The sequence below is a fragment of the Bombina bombina genome, chromosome 6 (genome assembly GCF_027579735.1).
Source record: "Bombina bombina isolate aBomBom1 chromosome 6, aBomBom1.pri, whole genome shotgun sequence".
Lineage (NCBI taxonomy): Eukaryota > Metazoa > Chordata > Amphibia > Anura > Bombinatoridae > Bombina > Bombina bombina.
The window spans coordinates 689,857,906-689,880,259 of NC_069504.1; the positions used below are offsets into that span (position 1 = coordinate 689,857,906).

The 22,354-nt window shown below is 38.9% G+C and overlaps 1 protein-coding gene across 1 annotated transcript in view; it reads right to left on the reverse strand.

The window, feature by feature from the left end:
- Positions 1-217: 217 nt before the first annotated feature.
- C6H2orf42 (chromosome 6 C2orf42 homolog) overlaps positions 218-22,354 on the reverse strand; it is a 143,050-nt gene continuing 120,913 nt past the window's right edge. The window contains exon 9 of the mRNA XM_053717774.1: positions 218-2,338. Within this exon, the coding sequence (XP_053573749.1) occupies positions 2,130-2,338 (209 nt within the window). The 3' untranslated portion in view covers positions 218-2,129. The remainder of the gene's footprint in view (positions 2,339-22,354) is intronic.

Below are 22,354 nucleotides of genomic sequence, written 5' to 3' on the forward strand. Positions count from 1 at the left end.
TCTGCATAGGAGAATCACAAAACCAGTTTGCTTTTGGGGCTTTTAACTTGCGTGAAGAAATTATATATCAATTATCCAAAAGTGACACAACTAGGTTGTAAATGAGATGTGTGAGCACATTATTTGCAAAGTAAACTCTTGTATTAAGTTTAGTGACAAATGCCACTTATGCAGACAGTATACAAATATTCTGCATAACAACTTATGACAGCAGATGTGAAGCAATATATTTTTATATAAGAAAACAAATACACAAAATAAATATATCCTTTAAAAACAGAAAGAGATTGAATAATAAGAAAGTGCTTTAGAAAGGGAGTGAGCAGTCATCAATGAAAAGGTTAGTAATTAAACAAATGGCTTTTTCACACAGGTAGGCCCTTCATTTCCACAGTGCCATTTTATTAATATTATCAAAGGGTTTTTAGTATATATAAAAAAAAAAACATCACCAAAATAAAGGTTTAATAGTTGTTTCTAAGAAACTTTTAAGAATATCCAGTTTTCATGGTGACTTTTTTCCATATTTAAATTACCTCAATACTAACACGGAAGTTTCTTTCTTTTGCTGAAAATGCATTTGAATAGCATCAGTTATACAATCTTCCTTTGGATTTGCTGTGGTCTAAATTCATGGCTGGGCAATTTCTACAGTTTTGGCACATTCATAGTTCTCAGGAGAATTCTAGCGCTACCAAACTTAGAGAGTTAATAGGTACATATAACATATCATACAAAAGCTCACCAGTTTGTGAATCTAGAAATTATGATTTAGTTGAGTGCAAGTTAGGGCAGCAACAAATAATAAATAGATTATTTTGAGCATATGACAAAGCTATTGTGTATAAAATATTGTAACTCATTTGTTGCTAGATTTACCTTTTAAGACTATAAAGGTTTAAAAAGTTAATTCACATTCACTGAAATACCAAAGTATGCTATAAATGTCCATTTCCTCATCCCTGTTGAAATTTAGATATGTCTGAAATAATATCAGCACCAACGTGTGCAGAAATAATTTATAACATCACTCATGCATCCAATCCATTTGCTAAGATAGAGCTTGCTTCTATGGGGAGATGAGTAATTTTTTAATACATATACTCAATATAAGAGGTATTTATAAATATAGGGGGTGCCGAATTATCAAGCTCCGAATGGAGCTTGATGCCCCTTGTTTCCGGCGAGCCTTCAGACCACTGCTCCATAACTTGTCCGCCTGCTCTGAGGCGGCGGACAAAAATCAACCCGATCGAATACGACCGGGTTGATTGACACCCCCTGCTAGCGGCCAATTGGCCGCGAATCTGCAGGGGGCGGTATTGCACAAGCAGTTCTGGTGAACTCCTTGTGCAATGATAAATGCCGACAGCGTATACATCGTATAATGTCCGCTCGCACTTTCATAAATATGCCCAATAGTATCAACAGATTGGAGTATACAATTAGCAACTGAAAAGACTATATGCCCTGGGTGTGGTTCCCTTTGTTATAAATACAGTTCCATTTGCCATTAAGAAGAACAGCATAGAAGCTCTAGGATACAGTCACATGATAACAATGTTGCCATTAAAGAAATGATGAAGCTAAACCTCATGTGCGGAAATCAGCTCTCTAAAATGTTCCCTATAGAATATGCATCAGAAGAGAAACAAATATCGGAAGAGCAAAAACAATTAAATAAACATATTTGCAATTGTTTTAGGTTGTTCAATGCAATTTAAATATTCTATCTTTTGATAATTGCAACTAACATGGCAAGTGAAAAACAATGTCCTTAAATAATAATAAAATTAAAAAAAATCTAGATCCTGCAGTGGTCAGTCTCTAGTTCCACAGTAATCCATAAATGAAAAAGTTTAGGGATCCATTATTAATCCTTACAGCACTGTTTATGCATAACAATGCAGAAGGTAGAGTCAGAGAGTAAGACAGCAGCATAATTAGAGACTGATTATGGATGAGGCAGTATTATTGTGCAGAGACAATTGTAATCCATTTACTAATAGATGCACCCTTCGAAAAGTTTGCATAAAATGTTCGGACCGTCCAACCCACATTCCGTTCACTACACGAGACTGTGTAAATAAATTAGTTCCTGTAAAGACTGCATGTACATGTAATCAGGATCAGTCAAACGTAATTGTGGTAAGCGGCGTGATTTCTAGAGTGTGCTCCAGATGGGGAGGAGGCTCCTGGAATTCAGCAGAAGGTCCAATCCGATGATGGCCATATTCAAATTTAATACGCAGCTCTCCAATTTTAGACAAAGGTAGAATGTCTGGAATCCACTCTATGGTGAATGGGGTGGGTTCCTTCTGGTCAGGTGAGGTATTACCTAAAGAATATCAGGAAGGGAATGCATGTTATCAGCACATATGATAAAATTAGATGGTAAAAATTATATATAACAGTCATAAATATTTTAAACGCCACAATATGTCATAATAACATAAATACAGTATATATATATATATATATATATATATATATATATATATATATATATATATATATATATATATATATCAGTACAAGTGTTTTTGCATAAAAGTTGTGTGTTATAAAATCTTAAACAAAATGTGCTTCTAGTAACAGAGTAAAGTTAAAGGGATATCCACATTGTTTTCTTTCATGATTTAAATAGAGCATGCAATTTAAAGCAGCTTTATAATTTACGCCTATTATCAATTTTTCTTCCTTCTCTTGGTATCTTTATTTGAAAAAGCAGGAATGTAAGCTTACAAACCGGCCCATCTTTGGTTCAGCACCTGGGTAGTGCTTGCAGATTGGTGGCTAAATGAAGCAACAAATCAGCAAGCGCTATCCAGCGTTCTTAACCAAAAATGGGCCGGTTCGTAAGCTTAATTTCCTGCTTTTTCAAATAAAGATAAATAGAGAAGGAAAAACATTGATAATAGTCGTAGATTAGAAAGTTGCTTAAAATTGCATGCTCTATCTGAATCATGAAAGAAAAAAAATTGGGTTCAGTACCCCTTTAAAGGGAAAGTCTACTCCATAATTTTTACCTGATAAATGTATTTCTTTCATGATCCTGTACTCTTGGGAAAACATAATTTATGCTTACCTGATAAATTTATTTCTCTTGTGGTGTATCCAGTCCACGGATCATCCATTACTTGTGGGATATTCTCCTTCCCAACAGGAAGTTGCAAGAGGATCACCCACAGCAGAGCTGCTATATAGCTCCTCCCCTAACTGCCATATCAAGTCATTCAACCAAAACTAGCCGAGAAAGGAGAAACCATAGGGTGCAGTGGTGACTGTAGTTTAAAATTTAGACCTGCCTTAAAAGGACAGGGCGGGCCGTGGACTGGAAACACCACAAGAGAAATAAATTTATCAGATAAGCATAAATTATGTTTTCTCTTGTTAGGTGTATCCAGTCCACGGATCATCCACGGATACCAATACCAAAGCTAAAGTAGATGAAGGGAGGGACAAGGCAGGTACTTAAACGGAAGGGACCACGGCCTGTAGAACCTTTCTCCCAAAAATAGCCTCCGAAGAAGCAAAAGTATCAAATTTGTAAAATTTGTAAAATTTTGAAAAGGTATGAAGCGAAGACCAAGTCGCCACTTTGCAAATCTGTTCAACAGAAGCCACATTTTTAAAGGCCCAGGTGGAAGCCACAGCTCTAGTAGAATGAGCTGTAATCCTTTCAGGGGGCTGCTGTCCAGCAGTCTCATAGGCTAAGCGTATTACGCTCTGAAGCCAAAAAGAAAGAGAGGTTGCCGAAGCCTTTTGACCTCTCCTCTGTCCAGAGTAAACAACAAACAGGGAAGATGTTTGACGAAAATCTTTAGTCGCTTGTAAGTAAAACTTTAAAGCACGGACTACGTCCAAATTATGTAAAAGACGTTCCTTCTTTGAAGAAGGATTAGGACACAATGATGGAACAATAATCTCTTGATTGATATTCTTGTTGGAGGTAAAAACCCAGGTTTTGTACGCAGAACTACTTTATCTGTATGGAAAATCAGATAAGGAGAATCACATTGTAAAGCTAATAACTCAGAGACTCTATGAGCCGAGGAAATAGCCATCAAAAACAGAACTTTCCAAGATAAAAGTTTGATATCAATGGAATGAAGGGGTTCAAACGGAACTCCTTGAAGAACCTTAAGAACCAAGTTTAAGCTCCATGGAGGAGCAACCGGTTTAAACACAGGCTTAATTCTAACCAAAGCCTGACAAAATGCCTGGACGTCTGGAACCTCTGCCAGACGCTTGTGCAAAAGGATAGACAGAGCAGAAATCTGTCCCTTTAAAGAACTAGCTGATAATCCTTTATCCAAACCCTCTTGGAGAAAGGACAATATCCTAGGAATCCTAACCTTTCTCCATGAGTAATTCTTGGATTCACACTAATGAAGATATTTGCGCCATATCTTATGGTACATTTTCCTGGTTACAGGCTTTCGTGCCTGTATTAAGGTATCAATGACTGACTCGGAGAAGCCACGCCTTGATAAAATCAAGCGTTCAATCTCCAGGCAGTCAGTCTCAGAGAAATTAGATTTGTATGATTGAAAGGACCTTGTAGTAGAAGGTCTTGTCTCAGAGGCAGAGGCCAAGGTGGAAAGGATGACATGTCCACCAGGTCTGCATACCAGGTCCTGCGTGGCCACGCAGGCACGATCAAGATCACCGATGCTCTCTCCTGTTTGATTTTGGCAATCAGTCGAGGGAGCAGAGGAAACGGTGGAAACACATAAGCCAGGTTGAAGAACCATGGTGCTGCTAGAGCATCTATCAGCGTCGCTTCTGGGTCCCTGGACCTGGATCCGTAACAAGGAAGCTTGGCGTTCTGGCGAGATGCCATGAGATCCAATTCTGGTGTGCCCCAACGATGAACCAATTGAGTAAACACCTCCGGATGGAGTTCCCACTCCCCCGGATGAAAAGTCTGACAACGTCGAAAATCCGCCTCCCAGTTCTCTACACCTGGGATATGGATCGCTGATAGATGGCAAGAGTGAGTCTCTGCCCAGCGAATTATCTTGGAGACTTCTAACATCGCTAGGGAGCTCCTGGTCCCCCCTTGGTGGTTGATGTAAGCCACAGTCGTGATGTTGTCCGACTGAAATCTGATGAACCTCAGGGTTGCTAACTGAGGCCAAGCTAGAAGAGCAATGAATATTGCTCTTAACTCCAGAATATTTATTGGGAGGAGTTTCTCCTCCTGAGTCCACGATCCCTGAGCCTTCAGGGAATTCCAGACTGCACCCCAACCTAGAAGGCTGGCATCTGTTGTTACAATTGTCCAATCTGGCCTGCGAAAGGTCATACCTTTGGACAGATGGACCCGAGATAGCCACCAGAGAAGAGAATCTCTGGTCTCTTTATCCAGATTTAGCAGAGGGGACAAATCTGTGTAATCCCCATTCCACTGACTGAGCATGCATAATTGCAGCGGTCTGAGATGTAGGTGCGCAAATGGCACTATGTCCATGCACTGAGCCACCGAAGGGCGCGGAATGTAGTGAAGAACACGGCAGGAATTTAGAAGCTTTGATAACCTGGACTCTGTCAGGTAAATTTTCATTTCTACAGAATCTATCAGAGTTCCTAGGAAGGAAACCCTTGTGAGGGGTGATAGAGAACTCTTTCCCTTGTTCACTTTCCACCCATGCGACCTCAGAAATGCCAACACTATGTCCGTATGAGATTTGGCAATTTGGAAGTTTGACGCCTGTATCAGGATGTCGTCTAAATAAGGGGCCACTGCTATGCCCCGTGGTCTTAGGACCGCCAGAAGAGACCCCAGAACCTTTGTAAAAATTCTTGGGGCTGTAGCTAACCAGAAGGGAAGAGCCACAAACTGGTAATGCCTGTCTAGAAAGGCAAACCTTAGGAACCGATGATGATCTTTGTGAATCGGTATGTGAAGGTAAGCATCCTTCAAATCCAATGTGGTCATGTACTGACCCTCCTGGATCATAGGTAGGATTGTCCGAATAGTTTCCATTTTGAACGATGGAACTCTGAGGAATTTGTTGAAGATCTTTAGATCAAAAATTGGTCTGAAGGTTCCCTCTTTTTTGGGAACCACAAACAGATTTGAATAAAATCCCTGTCCTTGTTACATCTGTGGAACTGGATGGATCACTCCCATTATTAGGAGGTCTTGCTCACAGCGTAAGAATGCCTCTTTCTTTATCTGGTTTACAGACAATCTCGAAAGGTGAAATCTCCCTTGTGGGGGGAAGCTTTGAAGTCCAGAAGATATCCCTGAGATATGATCTCCAACGCCCAGGGATCCTGAACATCTCTTGCCCACGCCTGGGCGAAGAGAGAAAGTCTGCCCCCTACTAGATCCGTTGCCGGATAGGGGGCCATTCCTTCATGCTGTCTTAGAGGCAGCAGCAGGCTTTCTGGCCTGCTTGCCTTTGCTCCAGGCCTGGTTAGATTTCCAGGCCGGCTTGGATTGCGCAAAAGTTCCCTCTTGTTTTGTAGCAGAGGAAGTTGATGCTGCACCAGCCTTGAAGTTTCGAAAGGCACGAAAATTAGACTGTTTGGCCCTTGATTTGGCCCTGTCCTGAGGAAGGGTATGACCCTTACCTCCAGTAATGTCAGCAATAATTTCCTTCAAACCAGGCCCGAATAGGGTCTGCCCCTTGAAGGGAATGTTAAGTAATTTAGACTTTGAAGTCACGTCAGCTGACCAAGATTTAAGCCATAGCGCCCTACGCGCCTGGATGGTGAATCCAGAATTCTTAGCCGTTAGTTTAGTCAAATGAACAATGGCATCAGAAACAAAAGAATTAGCTAGCTTAAGTGTTCTAAGCTTGTCAAGTATTTCAGTCAATTGAGTAGCTGTCTGAAAGGCCTCTTCCAGAGACTCAAACCAGACCGCAGCAGCAGCAGTGACAGGAGCAATGCATGCAAGGGGCTGCAGGATAAAACCTTGTTGAATAAACATTTTCTTAAGGTAACCTTCTAATTTTTTATCCATTGGATCTGAAAAAGCACAACTGTCCTCGACAGGGATAGTGGTACGCTTTGCTAAAGTAGAAACTGCTCCCTCCACCTTAGGGACCGTCTGCCATAAGTCCCGTGTGGTGGCGTCTATTGGAAACATTTTTCTAAAAATAGAAGGGGGGGAAAACAGCACACCGGGTCTGTCCCACTCCTTAGTAATAATTTCTGTAAACCTTTTAGGTATTGGAAAAACGTCAGTACACACCGGCACCGCATAGTATTTATCCAGTCTACACAATTTCTCTGGCACTGCAATTGTGTCACAGTCATTCAGAGCAGCTAAAACCTCTCCAAGCAACACCCGGAGGTTCTCAAGCTTAAATTTAAAAGTAGACATATCTGAATCAGGTTTCCCCTAGTCAGAGACGTCACCCACAGACTGAAGCTCTTCCTCAGCTTCTGCATATTGTTATGCAGTATCAGACATGGGCCTTAAAACATCTGCGCGCTCTGTATTACGTCTAACCCCAGAGCTATTGCGCTTTCCTCTGAATTCAGGCAGTCTGGCTAATACCGCTGACAGGGTATTATCCATGATTGCCGCCATGTCCTGCAAAGTAATCGCTATGGGCGTCTTTGATGTACTTGGCGCCATTTTAGCGTGAGTCCCTTGAGCGGGAGTTAAAGGGTCCGACACGTGGGGAGAGTTAGTCGGCATAACTTCCCCCTCGTCAGAATCCTCTGGTGATAATTCTTTTAAAGATAACAGCTGATCTTTATTGTTTAAAGTGAAATCAATACATTTAGTACACATTCACCTATGGGGTTCCACCATGGCTTTTAAACATAATGAACAAGGAGTTTCCTCTATGTCAGACATGTTTATACAGACTAGCAATGAGACTAGCAAGCTTGGAAAACACTTTAAATCAAGTTAACAAGCAATATAAAAAAACGTTACTGTGCCTTTAAGAGAAACAAATTTTGCCAAAATTTGAAATAACAGTGAAAAAAGGCAGTTAAACTAACAAAATTTAGTTAAACTAACACATCAATATATATGTATATAATCATATACATATATATTTACATTGCGGTCTATCGGAACACACAGTTCCCATAGATTTTTTCTAACAACCCCCCCAACTTAAAAGCCCCAAAACTGATAGCTTTTTAAATTAAAAACCACAATGCCCTCTATTTTGAGAGCATTTGGGGCACTTTTAGAGGTATCTGTACCAATAACCACTTACTTGCAATAATCAAGTGCTCCACTTGTAACCTAGCCCCAAGTGAGGTAAGAAAAAGAAATAAGAGCCAAAAAAAGAAGCAGGGAAAAAAGATGTGCTAAAGTATAAACTAACCCAGAAAAAAAAGGGGTGGGGTCTCGTGGACTCTCACCACAATTAAAGAAGTTAATTTATCAGGCAAGCATAAATTATGTTTTCTTTCATACAGGTGGTGAGAGTCCATGATCCTTTACTCTTGGGAGCTAATACCCAAGCTGTGGAGTCCTTGAGTAAAAACATAAAGGGAGGGATTTAAAAAAAAAAAAATTTCACTGAGAAAATAAATCCACAACCCCAACATATATATTTTAATGCACTTAAAATTAGCAAACGTGAAAAAATTAAACTGCCCGAAGAACTTTTCTACCAAAGGCTGCTTCAAAAGAAGCCAAAACATCAAAATGGTAGAATTTAGTAAAAGTATGCCAAGAAGACCAAGTAGCTGTCTTGCAAAATTGATCAACTGAAGCCTCATTCTTGAAACCCCAAGAAGTGCCAACTGACCTAGTAGAATGACCAGTAATCCACAGTGGTGGAGGCTGAGCTGCCTCCAAATAAGCTTTGTGAATCAAACTAAGCACACCAAAAAAGCTGATGCACACAAACAGTAGAGGATTAGTGAAAAGGAACAATCTCAGGGCTATATATATTAACAAATATATAAATATCTATAAAAATTGCCCAAAACATAGCTACATGAGTATCTAAATGTTAATAAAAAAATACTTACCAATAGACACTCGTCCACTTGCAATCAAGCAGAAGACAGCCAAACCAGTACATATCAGCAGAGGTTATGGAATAGGAGTATATTGTAGATCATAAAGGGAGGCAAAAGACAAATCCCTGTGACCAATTATAGAGGGTTTACGAAGAATTTCCCATGAAGTGAAAAAAGAATCATAAACCAGACCCCAAAATACATCCCTCTGACAAGCACTGTACTCTGAGGTGAAACCGGGCCCTATTCCAAAGAATAACAAAAATGCTTTTATTGACTAGCTTGATGTACTCAGACATCAGGTCTTACAGTAAGCTCTTGTAGTAACTTGTAGTAACTTTGCAGTAAGCTAATTTATCATCACTCTGAAGCTGAACACATTTATAAATTCTGTTTTCCAATTAGTCAATGACACAAATTACCAGTGTTCACCACAGTAAAATGTTATAGCTGAGTGCCATTAAAGGGACAGTCAAGTCAAAATTAAACTTTCATGATTCCGACAGGGCATAACATTTTAAACAACTTTCAAATTATTTTCTATTATCAAATTTGCTTTTTTCTCTTGGGATAAGGGGGCATTCTGCAGAGGCTTAGATACAAGGTAATCACAGAGGTAAAAAGTGTATTAATATAACAGTGTTGGTTATGCAAAACTGGAGAATGGGTAATAAAGGGATTATATATTTTTTTAAACAGTAGCACATTTCAAGTAGACTGATGCCTGATGTAACTACGCTGAGAAACGCGTTGTATATTATTTGGGGGCATATTTTACATATATGTACTCCTTTTTAGAACTGTAGTATTTCTGTTTAAATTTATTCTGTTTTTACGTAATAAACGTTTTTATTACTGTTTACTACTGGAGCGTCTTATTTGGGAAGATTGTTGCTGTTACTGGACGGTTGTAGTGTCTGGGAGCCAGCTAGCTGAAAGGCTGAGAGTTGTCAGTACGATTCTGCTAGCACAAGAGAGTGCTTTCCACAAATGTGAGTACTCTTGTTTTCAGTACCCTAACGTCACAGATTGTTGGAGATTGATACACACAAGGGCACCTCTTTGTTTCATTGTAGTGACTTTTATATGAAGTTTAAGAAGATGGCAGCCTGAAATTCTCCAAATGATTGGGAAATATCTACCCTCTTCCAGTTGGGATTGTGGTGTTTTTAACCTGGACTGTATGTTCTCTGAAACATTACCAATGTGCATCTTACATTAAGATTATAGTATTTTTGTATATATATGTTTTTATCATTTTGTGATTTGCACTAATCCTTTTTATTGTGATTATTCTACCATATCAAAGCGCCCCCTAATGTTTGGTGTTATTTTGCTTGTTCTTTTAAGAAGTAGTTGATGGGGGCAGATTGATACTTTGCAAAATTATAACATTTCTTTATTTAAAAATGCTACTGAAGCTATACAAATCACACTTTAATTGCATAATTAACCATTAAGGGCCAGATTGCAAGTTGTGCACTAACAGTTACGCACAAGCGAAAATGGGTTTATCGCGGGTCTTTGCGCGTGTTGGGTTTAGTGCTTGTATTACAAACTGAAAGTAATACGCCAGAATGATTACCAAGTGCATTGGAGCCCTTTGCAGTTAAGTAGATGAAAACATGTTAAAACAAAATTTATGCTTACCTGATGAATTTCTTTCTTTCCGGATATGAAGAGTCCACAACTTCATTCAATTACTAGTGGGAATATCACTCCTGGCCAGCAGGAGGAGGCAAAGAGCACCACAGCAAAAATGTTAAGTGTCACGGCCCTACCCATAATCTTCAGTCAATCTACCGAAGGGGAATGGAAAGAGAATAACACAAAGGTGTAGAGGTGCCTGAGGTTTAGTAAGAAATAACTGTCTTAATAAAGTATGCATTTGTGGACTCTCCATATCCGGAAAGAAAGAAATTTATAAGGTAAGCATACATTTTGTTTTCTTTCCTAAGATATGGAGAGTCCACAACGTCATTCAATTACAAGTGGGAACTAATACCTAAGCTAGAGGACACAGAATGAACAGGGAGGGAGAACAAGACAGGCAGACCTAAACAGAAGACACCACTGCTTGAAGATTTGGTAGGTTTAGACTGTCTAGCTGGTGGGGAATCTAGCACACCTGAAGTAAACTTTATCCCAAAGTTTAAAGAGTTATAGTTAGTTGTAGTAGGTGGCGCAAAACAAGTTGCTATTCCCAATGTGTCTTACTGTAAATATGTGTGATAATATGTGGGCTCAATATATGTTAATGTTTTGATGAGTCCTAATTTTATATTCTCTTTTGGAAAAAAATGGATGTCGAAACTATTTAAGAAATAAATATGATTCTTTATTTGATTATGGTAAATTTACCCAATAGTAGTGATGCTAAAAGTACAGTTAAAGAAAAATTATTACAATTCCTTCAAAGTTTAAAAAATGACACCGGTGTCTCTATGTATAAAAATGTACATAATATATAAAAAATAAATTAAATTAAAATAATAACATTGAAATCTTATAATTTATACAGTTTTGGGTTTATCACAAGTTGTAATTTCTAACAGAATGTTTGTAGATACAATTTTATAGTGGATAAAACAATAGTTGCTGTATAGTTCATATAGGATACTTTGTTTCAAGTTCAGCTATGCAATTGAGATCTTATCTTAGGCAACTATATATCAAATGTAGAGGTATGTTGGTGCGATTTTTATCACACTATAATATAAGTATACAAATTAGTACCTTGAAGTGTATCTGTTTGATATCACTTTTGTGAGATAATTGCGGTTAAATAAACGCCGCTATGCCAGTGTTTTGATTAAGTTTCAAGATCAAGCTGGTGGCAGTTCTAAGGTAACTGAGCGGCCACGACAACTACCCAAACACTTATATAAAAGTGAATTTTCTCGCAGCAAACAGATAAGCCCACCTAATAAGAGGAAACCAAAGCGGCATTTATTTAACCGCCAGCAGCTCATATAGAACTGCCACCAGCTTGATCTTGAAACTTAATCAAAACACTGGCATAGCGGCGTTTATTTAACCGCAATTATCTCACAAAAGTGATATCAAACAGATACACTTCAAGGTACTAATTTGTATACTTATATTATAGTGTGATAAAAATCGCACCAACATACCTCTACATTTGATATATAGTTGCCTAAGATAAGATCTCAATTGCATAGCTGAACTTGAAACAAAGTATCCTATATGAACTATACAGCAACTATTGTTTTATCCACTATAAAATTGTATCTACAAACATTCTGTTAGAAATTACAACTTGTGATAAACCCAAAACTGTATAAATTATAAGATTTCAACGTTATTATTTTAATTTAATTTATTTTTTATATATTATGTACATTTTTATACATAGAGACACCGGTGTCATTTTTTAAACTTTGAAGGAATTGTAATAATTTTTGTTTAACTGTACTTTTAGCATCACTACTATTGGGTAAATTTACCATAATCAAATAAAGGATCATATTTATTTCTTAAATAGTTTCGACATCCATTTTTTTCCAAAAGAGAATATAAAATTAGGACTCATCAAAACATTAACATATATTGAGCCCACATATTATCACACATATTTACAGTAAGACACATTGGGAATAGCAACTTGTTTTGCGCCACCTACTACAACTAACTATACCACTGCTTGAAGAACCTTTCTCCCAAAAGAGGCCTCAGTCGAGGTGAAAGTATCAAATTTGGAAAAAGTATGCAGAGAGGACCAAGCTGCAGCCTTGCAAAGCTGTTTCACAGAAGCTTCATTTTTGAAAGCCCAAGCAGAGGAGGCAGCCCTAGTGGAATGAGCTGTAATTCTCTCAGGAGGCTGCTGTTCAGCAGTCTCATAAGCAAAACAAATCATACTTCTCAACCAGAAGGAAAGAGAAGCAAAAGTAGCCTTCTATGAAGAAGGGGGGGAAGATAGAGTGGCGCACAGGGCTGAGTTCACATACAAAATAAAATAGAATAAATACCAATGGTCTTAGATGGGAGTAAATATATATAAAAAAGACACTAAAAACTATTAAACACTATAAAAAGGTCAAATGATTGAGGAGTTAATTTAATATATAGATCAAATAATACAGATCAAACAAATAAATTCATGCAATACATAAAATCCCTAAAACATATCTATATTTCTATATTAATAATTCCTATATGATGTGGCCACATCCAATATAAAATGCAGATATATATGATAAGTGAACTTAAAAGATGCTGAAACTTAAATATAAATACAAATAGGCTAGATGCATATAAAAATTGATATCCTCACTAATATCTAATACATGGAATAAAAAAGGTTGTAAAAAGTAGGAACCGTTACTAATATATGGGCATACACAATGGCAATCCACTATATTTAATATCCAACAAAGTTCACGTTTCCGTTTCTGTGCACAGGCATGAAAAAACAAATTGTTTGATGATTACAGCTAATAGCCCATTGTCTGTTATATATCAAAAATAAGAGTCACGCTTGGGAGTAAGGAGAAAGTTCAGCATGTAGTGCTCACAGCTGCTCACTCTGGTCGTGAGCGCGGATACAGCATCAGAGCCACTCTTAGCTTTAAAGCCTGTCAGGTACGTGGAGAACACTGCATACCACATTTGATTGTTTTGGAGACAGTTTGATCTGACCGGTCAGCAACTTGTGTTAAAACTCTTTATCAATATTTATACTGCTCAGAGAGACTCAACTCTTATTTTTGATATATAACAGTCAATGGGCTATTAGCTGTAATCATCAAACAATTTTTTTTTTCCTACCTGTGCACAGAAACGGAAACATGAACTTTGTTGGATATTAAATATAGTGGATTGCCATTGTGTATGCCCATATATTAGTAACGGTTCCTACTTTTTACAACCTTTTTTATTCCAGGTATTAGATATTAGTGAGGATATCAATTTTTATATGCATCTAGCCTATTTGTATTTATATTTAAGTTTCAGCATCTTTTAAGTTCACTTATCATATATATCTGCATTTTATATTGGATGTGGCCACATCATATAGGAATTATTAATATAGATATGTTTTAGGGATTTTATGTATTGCATGAATTTATTTGTTTGATCTGTATTATTTGATCTATATATTAAATTAACTCCTCAATCATTTGACTTTTTATAGTGTTTAATAGTTTTTAGTGTCTTTTTTATATATATTTATTCCCATCTAAGACCATTGGTATTTATTCTATTTTATTTTGTATGTGAACTCAGCCCTGTGCGCCACTCTATCTTCCCCCCCTTCTTCATATACTGCATATTGGACTGTGTTAGAGAGATCACGGTTCCCTTAGAGTTGGCTTGAGTTCTCTTGTAGTATCTGTCCAGACCTATCACGTTTTTATTGTACAAAAGTAGCCTTCTGACCGTTACACTTTCCTGAGAAACAAACAAACAGGGCAGAAGACTGGCGAAAATCCTTAGTCGCCTGTAGGTATAATTTTAGAGCATGCACAACATCCAAGTTGTGCAACAGACATTCTTCATGAGAAGAAGGATTGGGACAGAGAGAAGGAACAATAATTTCCTGATTAATAATTCTATCCGAAACCACTTTAGGAAGAAACCCCAATTTAGTACGAAGAAACGCCTTAACCGCATGAAAGATAAGGTCAGGCGAATCACACTGCAAAGCCGAGAGTTCCGAAACTCTCCGAGCAGAAGAGATAGCAATAAGAAACAAAACCTTCTAAGATAGCAACTTAATATCGATGGAATGCATTGGCTCAAACAAAGCCTGCTGCAAAACTTTAAGAACAAGATTAAGGCTCCATGGAGGAGTAACAGGTTTAAACACAGGCCTGATTCTGTCCAGGGCCTGAAAAATAGATTGAACATCTGGCACATCCGCCAGACACTTGTGTAACAAAATAGATAATACAGGGGGCGGAGCCGACCACTGAGGTCGATATACGTGCACTAAGGGAGCTCCTGGCTTTATCAAAGATTTTAGGGATATTTTCCTATAAAAATTATAATATAAATGACCTACGACTTAAATCCCTAGCTGCAGATCACCCTAATAAAGCTTGGGATGGCCCTAGAAAGACTCGTTCAGTCAGTCTTTTGAGCCCGGACACTGCAGATTTACCACAAGGCTAGCAAAGGAACGCATTTGCAGAAGAATTATAGCAACAGATTTGAGATGATTGGTAATATTTGAAAAATGGCTATAACACAGCTTCCTCTCCATCTCAAGGGCTAGTACGACACCAACAGACCAATTTTACTAAGCAACAAACAGGCTTTCCTCAGATCCAATATGGAGTTTACCACGCTGGTAACAGCCAAAATAGGCAACCTCTTAGATGCATATCAAGCCCCCATTACAGCGGCACTACAAGCTGCAGTTTCCACACCTGCAATCAACAGACACTGAAAGCCAGCAACCGCTACCTACTTACGATCGTGAGGAGGGCCGCAGCGATTTAACCTTCTCAGACGCAGCTACAGACGACATGGATTCATATCCGACGCAGAGAGCAGATATATACAGAGGCGCCATATACGCAAATAAGGATACAGTTTTGGAAGAAGCATTGAAACTGCTTACCCCAGGGGTCTCACCTATGAAAGAGGGCTTATCAAGTTCACTTACTAATTCCACACTCATCTTTACGCAACTCCAGCATGGCGACTTCCCATGCAAGAGCCCAGAGTGCCCTATAATCTTGCAGACTCTGGCTATACAGGGCGATATAGACAACAGATATGTGAGGCTTGAGAATATGGAGGAAAAAACTCTGTCCACAGTCCAAAGAATCGCAGCTCAGCGATCTGGTGTGGGGTGAGACATTTTTTGCTAGGATACCAATTAGCTAACATATGTTGTTTATTTGTTGAGTTAGATATGTATATCATAATATGGACTTCGTGTATACATATAGTACTGCTGATTGATTAGACTCTTACAGGGTTCAATTGGAATACATCTAAATAGCATGTTAGCTTCAAATGCTGCTTCTTTAATATGCTAAGATTGCGGAAATATACTCAGTCTCTTATTATGAAGGGTTACCTGTTGATGTGAGAGACACATAGGAACATCGCTCTCTATTCGCATGACACATAGTGTTTTCATAACAAGCAGGAATATATATTTTAATATCTATGCTTTTCCTGCTATCTGGATCCAGTTGTTGTAATCTAACTAATGTTCTCTTAGTGACTTATATGATATGGAATTTTTCAATGTACAAATATTTTAGTCATAGGATCTTCATGTCTCTTTGTGATAGCATATCTTGAGGTCTACAATTTACTATATGCTGTAAGTTTTACACATATCTATCTGACCACAGTTTTGCTAGTTGTTCTTTTTAGAGTGTGGGTTACTCATTTTGGTAGTTGGGCTTTAGGCAAATACAATATGGCTACATGTATGGTATTATAAGATAGGGGGAAGCTAAGTCTTAGATATAGTACTAAAACATGTCATACAACATGTCTACTTTTATTTAAGTCAGTGGCCACCACTGTTATGTTATCTCTCCATATGCTACAATTGAATAGTTCTTGAGTGCTGATCACATAATGTTATAAGATATTTTATGCTAGTGGAGTTTCATAGTTGAGGAGCAGCAACAGCATTTATTGATCCCTACACTGATAATAATGAAAAACGGAGAGTATTAATATTATAAGCTTTTGCTTGAAGACAGTTTGTTATATATATCCAGAGAATTCTGGTACAGAGTTTTTTAAGGAATATTTGAGCCTATCCCATTCACATACCTATATATCACCCTATATCATATATGTGTTCTCTAGATAAGACTTATATATACGTCTATAATGTTTCGGGCAGGACATGTATATATAGAAACAATTCCTGATAGTGATTGGAGTGTTGCTGGGCTGTCATCGGCCGAGACGGCGCAGCATATATTCTAAATCTAATTAAAGTATAGGAACCTTTATAATGTGGAAACTGAAACCGGCCCTAGACTTTATTTGTAAATCTGGACCTTTACTGTATGTTATTTTGCTCTGATCTTGGCTTGAATATGTTACCCATCTGTTTAGCTGCAGTACAGTGTTATAATTTAACTACTTAATTTATAATGTATCTCACTGTTCTTTGATATATTGACTTGTTTAGCTTTTAATACTTAGCAATGCCTCTAGTTTAACAAGTTTATTTAGGCATTAGTGGTCTCAGGTCTTTATTGTACCCTGAAACAAAAATTATCAATCCTAGGATTGATGGAAATGTACACTTGTGTAGCACTCTTTCCCTATTTGACAGTGGCAAAGATTGGACAAGATATACAAGTCTGAAGTGGGAGGAGTGCGTAGGGATGTATTAAAATATAACCTTTATTGGAAAATTTAAAAAGAACAACAACATACACAGTCTATATACATACTAATTAAAATTACAGGATTGGGCCTGATTACATTTTATCCGTTTTGCACAGAAAGTTGAAGTGGTTATGACATATATGTCTGTCTGAGCATGCATAATTGCAGAGCTCTCAAATGGAATCGGGCAAAGGAAATTATATCCATGGAAATGACCATCAGTTCAATTACCTCCATACATTGAGCCACTGATGGCCGAACAGTAGACTGGAGAGAGAGGCAAGAGGAGAGAATTTTGGATTTTCTAACCTCCTTCAGAAAAATGTTCATAGAATCTATTATGGTCCCTAAGAAAACAACCCTTGTAGCTGGAACAAGGGAACTCTTTTCCATATTCCCTTTCCAACTGTGGGAACGTAGAAAAGACAACAAGATCTCTGTATGAGAGTTTGCTTGTTGAAAAGATGGCGCCTGAACCAATATGTTGTTCATGTATGGCGCCACTGCAATTCACCAAGACCTGATTACTTCCAAGAGAGCCCCCAGAAACTTTGAGAAAATTCTGGGAGCTGTGGCAAGGCCAAACGAAAGAGCCACAAACTGAAAGCGTTTGTCTAGAAAGGCGAATCTCAGGAATTTGTGATTATCCCTTTGGATGGGAACATGAAGATACGCGTCCTTCAGGTCTATGGTCGTAATGAACTGACCCTCTTGGACCAAAGGAAGAATGGAACGACTGGATTCCATTTTGAAGGACAGTACCCTAAGAAACTTAGAGGCACTTTAGGTCTAAAATTGGTCGAAACTTTCCCTCTTTTTTAGGAACCACAAACAGATTTAAATAGAATCCTAGACCCTGTTCCCTTACTGGAACTGGAACAATCACTCCCAGGGAGGAAAGGTCCTGAACGCAGTTCAAGAATGCCTCTCTTTTAACTGGTCTGCAGATAATCTTGAGAGGTGGAATCTGCTCCTGGGAGGGAAAGTTTTGAATTCTATTTTGTAACCCTGAGATACTATGTCCACAGCCCAAGGATCTGGGACATCTCGTCTCCACACTTGAAAAAATAGGGAAAGTCTGCCCCCCACTTGATTCGAACCCGGACCGGGGGCTGACCCTTAATGCTGACTTAGACTTAGCTGAGGGTTTCTTTGATTGCTTCCCCCTTATTCCAAGACTGATTGGGCTTCCAAGAAGACTTGGACTGCTCCTGCTTGGAAGAGGGAGAGGAAGACTTTTGACCTTTGAAGCTACGAAAGGAACGAAAATTACTTCGTAATTTTTGAGTCTGTTCTTCTTGTCTTGCGGTAGAAAATACCTTTCTCCACCCGTAATATCAGAAATTATTTCTGCCAGACCAGTTCCAAACCAGGTCTTTCCCTTGTAAGGAAGCGCCAGAAGCTTGGACTTAGAGGTAACATCAGCTGACTAAGATTTTAGCCACAATGCCATGCGGACTAGGACAGTGAAGCCAGACATCTTGGCTCCCAGTCTAATAACTTGCATGTTAGCATCAGAAATAAAGTAATTGGCTAGTTTGAGAGCCTTAATCCTATCTTGTATCTCATCCAACGGAGTCTCTACTAAAATTGATTCAGACAAAGCATTGCACCAATAAAATGCTGCACTTGCTACTGTGGCAATACAAACGGTAGGTTGCCATTGAAGACCTTGATGAACATACATCTTCTTCAAATAAGCTTCCAGCTTTTTGTCAATGGGATCCTTAAAGGAACAGCTATCCTCTATAGGGATCGTAGTTTTCTTAGCCAGAGAAGAAATAGCCCCTTCTACTTTAGGCACCGTGCGCCAAGAATCTTTAATGGAGTCAGTAACAGGAAACATATTTTTAAATATGGGAGAAGGGGAGAAAGGAATCCCTTGCTTCTCCCATTCCTGTGAAATAATCTCCGTTACACAGTCTGGTACAGGAAAAACTTCCACAAAGGAAGGAACATCATAGTATTTATTAAGTTTACTAAACTTCTTAGGGTTGACAACGATAGACGTATCAAAGTTGTCCATAGTAGCCAGTAACTCCTTTAAAAGTACACAAAAGGTGTTCAAGCTTAAAACTGAAGTTTACTTTTTCAGTATCAGATGAAGGAATAAAACTGTCCGAATTTGAGATTTCACCCTAAGAGGCTACCGGCGCTTCTTCCTCATCAGACTTATGAGGGAGGGCAACCTGTGTAGCAGTAGGTGGAACAGAAACCTTACTATCTGAATGTCTAATTTTCCTCTTGCGTTTTTCCAGCATAGGAAAAGCAGATAATGCTGCAGATAATGCAGAAGATACCTGTGCAGCAAAATCTGCAGGCAAATAAACTCCTCCAGGAGGCTGAGAGGAACTGCAGGGCACTGTATGTGATGCCATAGAGGCTTGGAACGTATGAGGAGAAAGCTGTGGCATTGCCTGAACGGCATCATCCTGCAACAATTTATCTTTAAATTGAATAGTTCTATCTACGCCTGCAGCACTCAATTGCATAGGCAAAACAATTTGTGCCTCTAGACATAACAAGCATTTGTCAAAAAACACAGAGTCTTGGTCCATATCCATAATACTAAATAAAAAATTCCCCAAATTGTAGAATTTTTTTTAATACACTGTCACTTTAAGAATTTTTAATACCACAATTTGGCTGCCAGAAGTCTCTAAAACTAACACATAGCATATAGTTCGGCACTGAAGAGACTGAAATTCAATAACTCCGCTCCGTGAATATCCAACAGCAGAGAGAAGTCACATGACCAGCAGAGAGCGGAAACTATGTAGCAAGTAAAAGGTGCGCATTTCCCTCTGCCTACAACATAAGATGCAAGAAGCTGCAACTGGTTTCCAACTTAAGCAGTTTGTCAGTTAGCCTGTTCTAGCTAAGCAAGCAAAGAAAACCAACTGCCAAATGTTAAATGTATACATAAATCCCTGTATAAAACATAAGCCACACACATACTAATAAAGTATTTCAAAAAAATTAACCCACAAATATAATGTGCCTGCCCACTGCCAAAGAAAATCCTGTATAAAGGATTTTAAAAATGTCCCGTCTACTGCATATGACATATTCTTCTGAAGTACAAGTCTCCAAGACCTAGAAGACAAAAGCACTTACCCGCAGTCTAGCTGTCCGGCAGGAAGACAGCTCACAAAGCGTGAAAGGACACATACTCCTTACAGAGACCTGTAGAAAAAGAAAGAACAGAGTAACCAACTCTGGCTTTCTGTACCATGGGCAGCAATGTGTTAGGAAACAAAGCAAAGACTACCTCACAACTTCCTAACTGCTTAAAAGCCACCACTACTCTACTGAAGAGATTGATGTGGACTCAGCTAAACCCAAATCCTTGCCCGAAAAAAGGAATGCATTCCTCAGACACTAAACTTCACCTTCTCCATTGACAGAGGCAAAGAGAATGACTGGGGATTATGGGTAGGGGAGTGACACTTAACAGCTTTGCTGTGGTGCTCTTTGCCTCCTCCTGTGGACCAGGAGTGATATTCCCACTAGTAATTGAATGAATTTGTAGACTCTCCATATCTTAGGAAAGAAAAAATATTTATGCAAATTCATATTTAATAAAGGTTTTAACAATGTAAATACTGTAAATAACAAATTATGCTTACCTGATCATTTTATTTCCATCATGGGGAGGAAAGTCCACGGCTTCATTCATTACTTGTGGGAATTAAGAACCTGGCCACCAGGAGGAGGCAAAGACACCCAGCAAAAGGCTTAAATACCTCCCCCTCTTCCCTCATCCCCCAGTAGGAGAAATATCAGAGTATAAATGGTGCCAGAAGAAAATACTAAATTTAGGTCCGCCCACAATGGACTCTCCTCCCCACAATGGAAATATAATTTTCAGGTAAACATAATTTATGTTTCCATCTAAAGGGGAGGAGAATCCATAGCTTCATTCATTACTTGTGCGAACATATACCCAAGCTTTTAGAGGATACTGAATGAAACCAGGAGGGTAAAGGTGGACCCTTAATCTGAGGGCACCACAGCCTGTAGAACCTTTCTCCCAAAAACAGCTTCCGCAGAAGCAAAAACGTCAAATTTGTAAAACTTAGTGAAGGTATGCAAGGAGGACCAAGTAGCCGCCTTGCAAATCTGCTCCATAGAAGCCTCATTTTTGAAGGCCCAGGATGAAGCTACCGCTCTTGTGGAATGAGCCGTAATTCTCTGAAGAGGCTTATGTCCCGCTGTCTCATAGGCCAAGCGGATCAAGCTCCTCAGCCAAAAAGACAAAGAAGTAGCAGAAGCCCTCTGACCCCTGCGCTTCCCTGAATTTACAACAAAAAAAGATTTAGATTGTCTGAAATCCTTCGTGGCCTGAAGATAGAATTTCAAAGCACGAACCACATCCAGATTATGAAGTAACCTCTCCTTAGGAGAAGGGGGGTTGGGACATAAAGAAGGAACAACTATATTCTGATTGATGTTACAGTTAGACACCACCTTGGGGAGAAACCCCAAGCCTGTGTGAAGAACAGCCTTATCCTCATGAAACACCAGATAAGGGGGTTCATATTGCAAGGCCGCCAGCTCAGAGACTCTGCATGCCGATGCAATGGCCAAGACAAAAAGGATCTCTCTGGGAAGGTTCTCTATGTCAAGAGCATGCATAGGCTCAAACGGAACCCTCTGTAAGACCTTAAGCACCAAGTTTAAGCTCCAAAGTGGAGCAGCCTGCCTAAAAACAGGCCTGATTCCAGACAGAGCCTCAACAAAAGATTGGATGTCAGGGAAATCCATGAGTCTCCTATGCAACAGAACAGATAAAGCCGAAATTTGTCCCTTTAGGGAACTAGCGGCGAAACCCTTCTCCAAACCCTCTTGGAGAAAGAACAAAATCCTGGATATCCTCACCTTGTGCCAAGGGTAGCCATGACTCTCACACCAGGACAAAAAACTTTTTTGCCAAGACTAAGCGTTCAATCTCAACGCAGTCAGCCTCAGAGAATATAGATTTTGATGTTGAAAAGGACCCTGTTCCAGCAGATCCCTGTGACAGGGTAACCACCACAGCGGAGAAGATGACATCCCCACT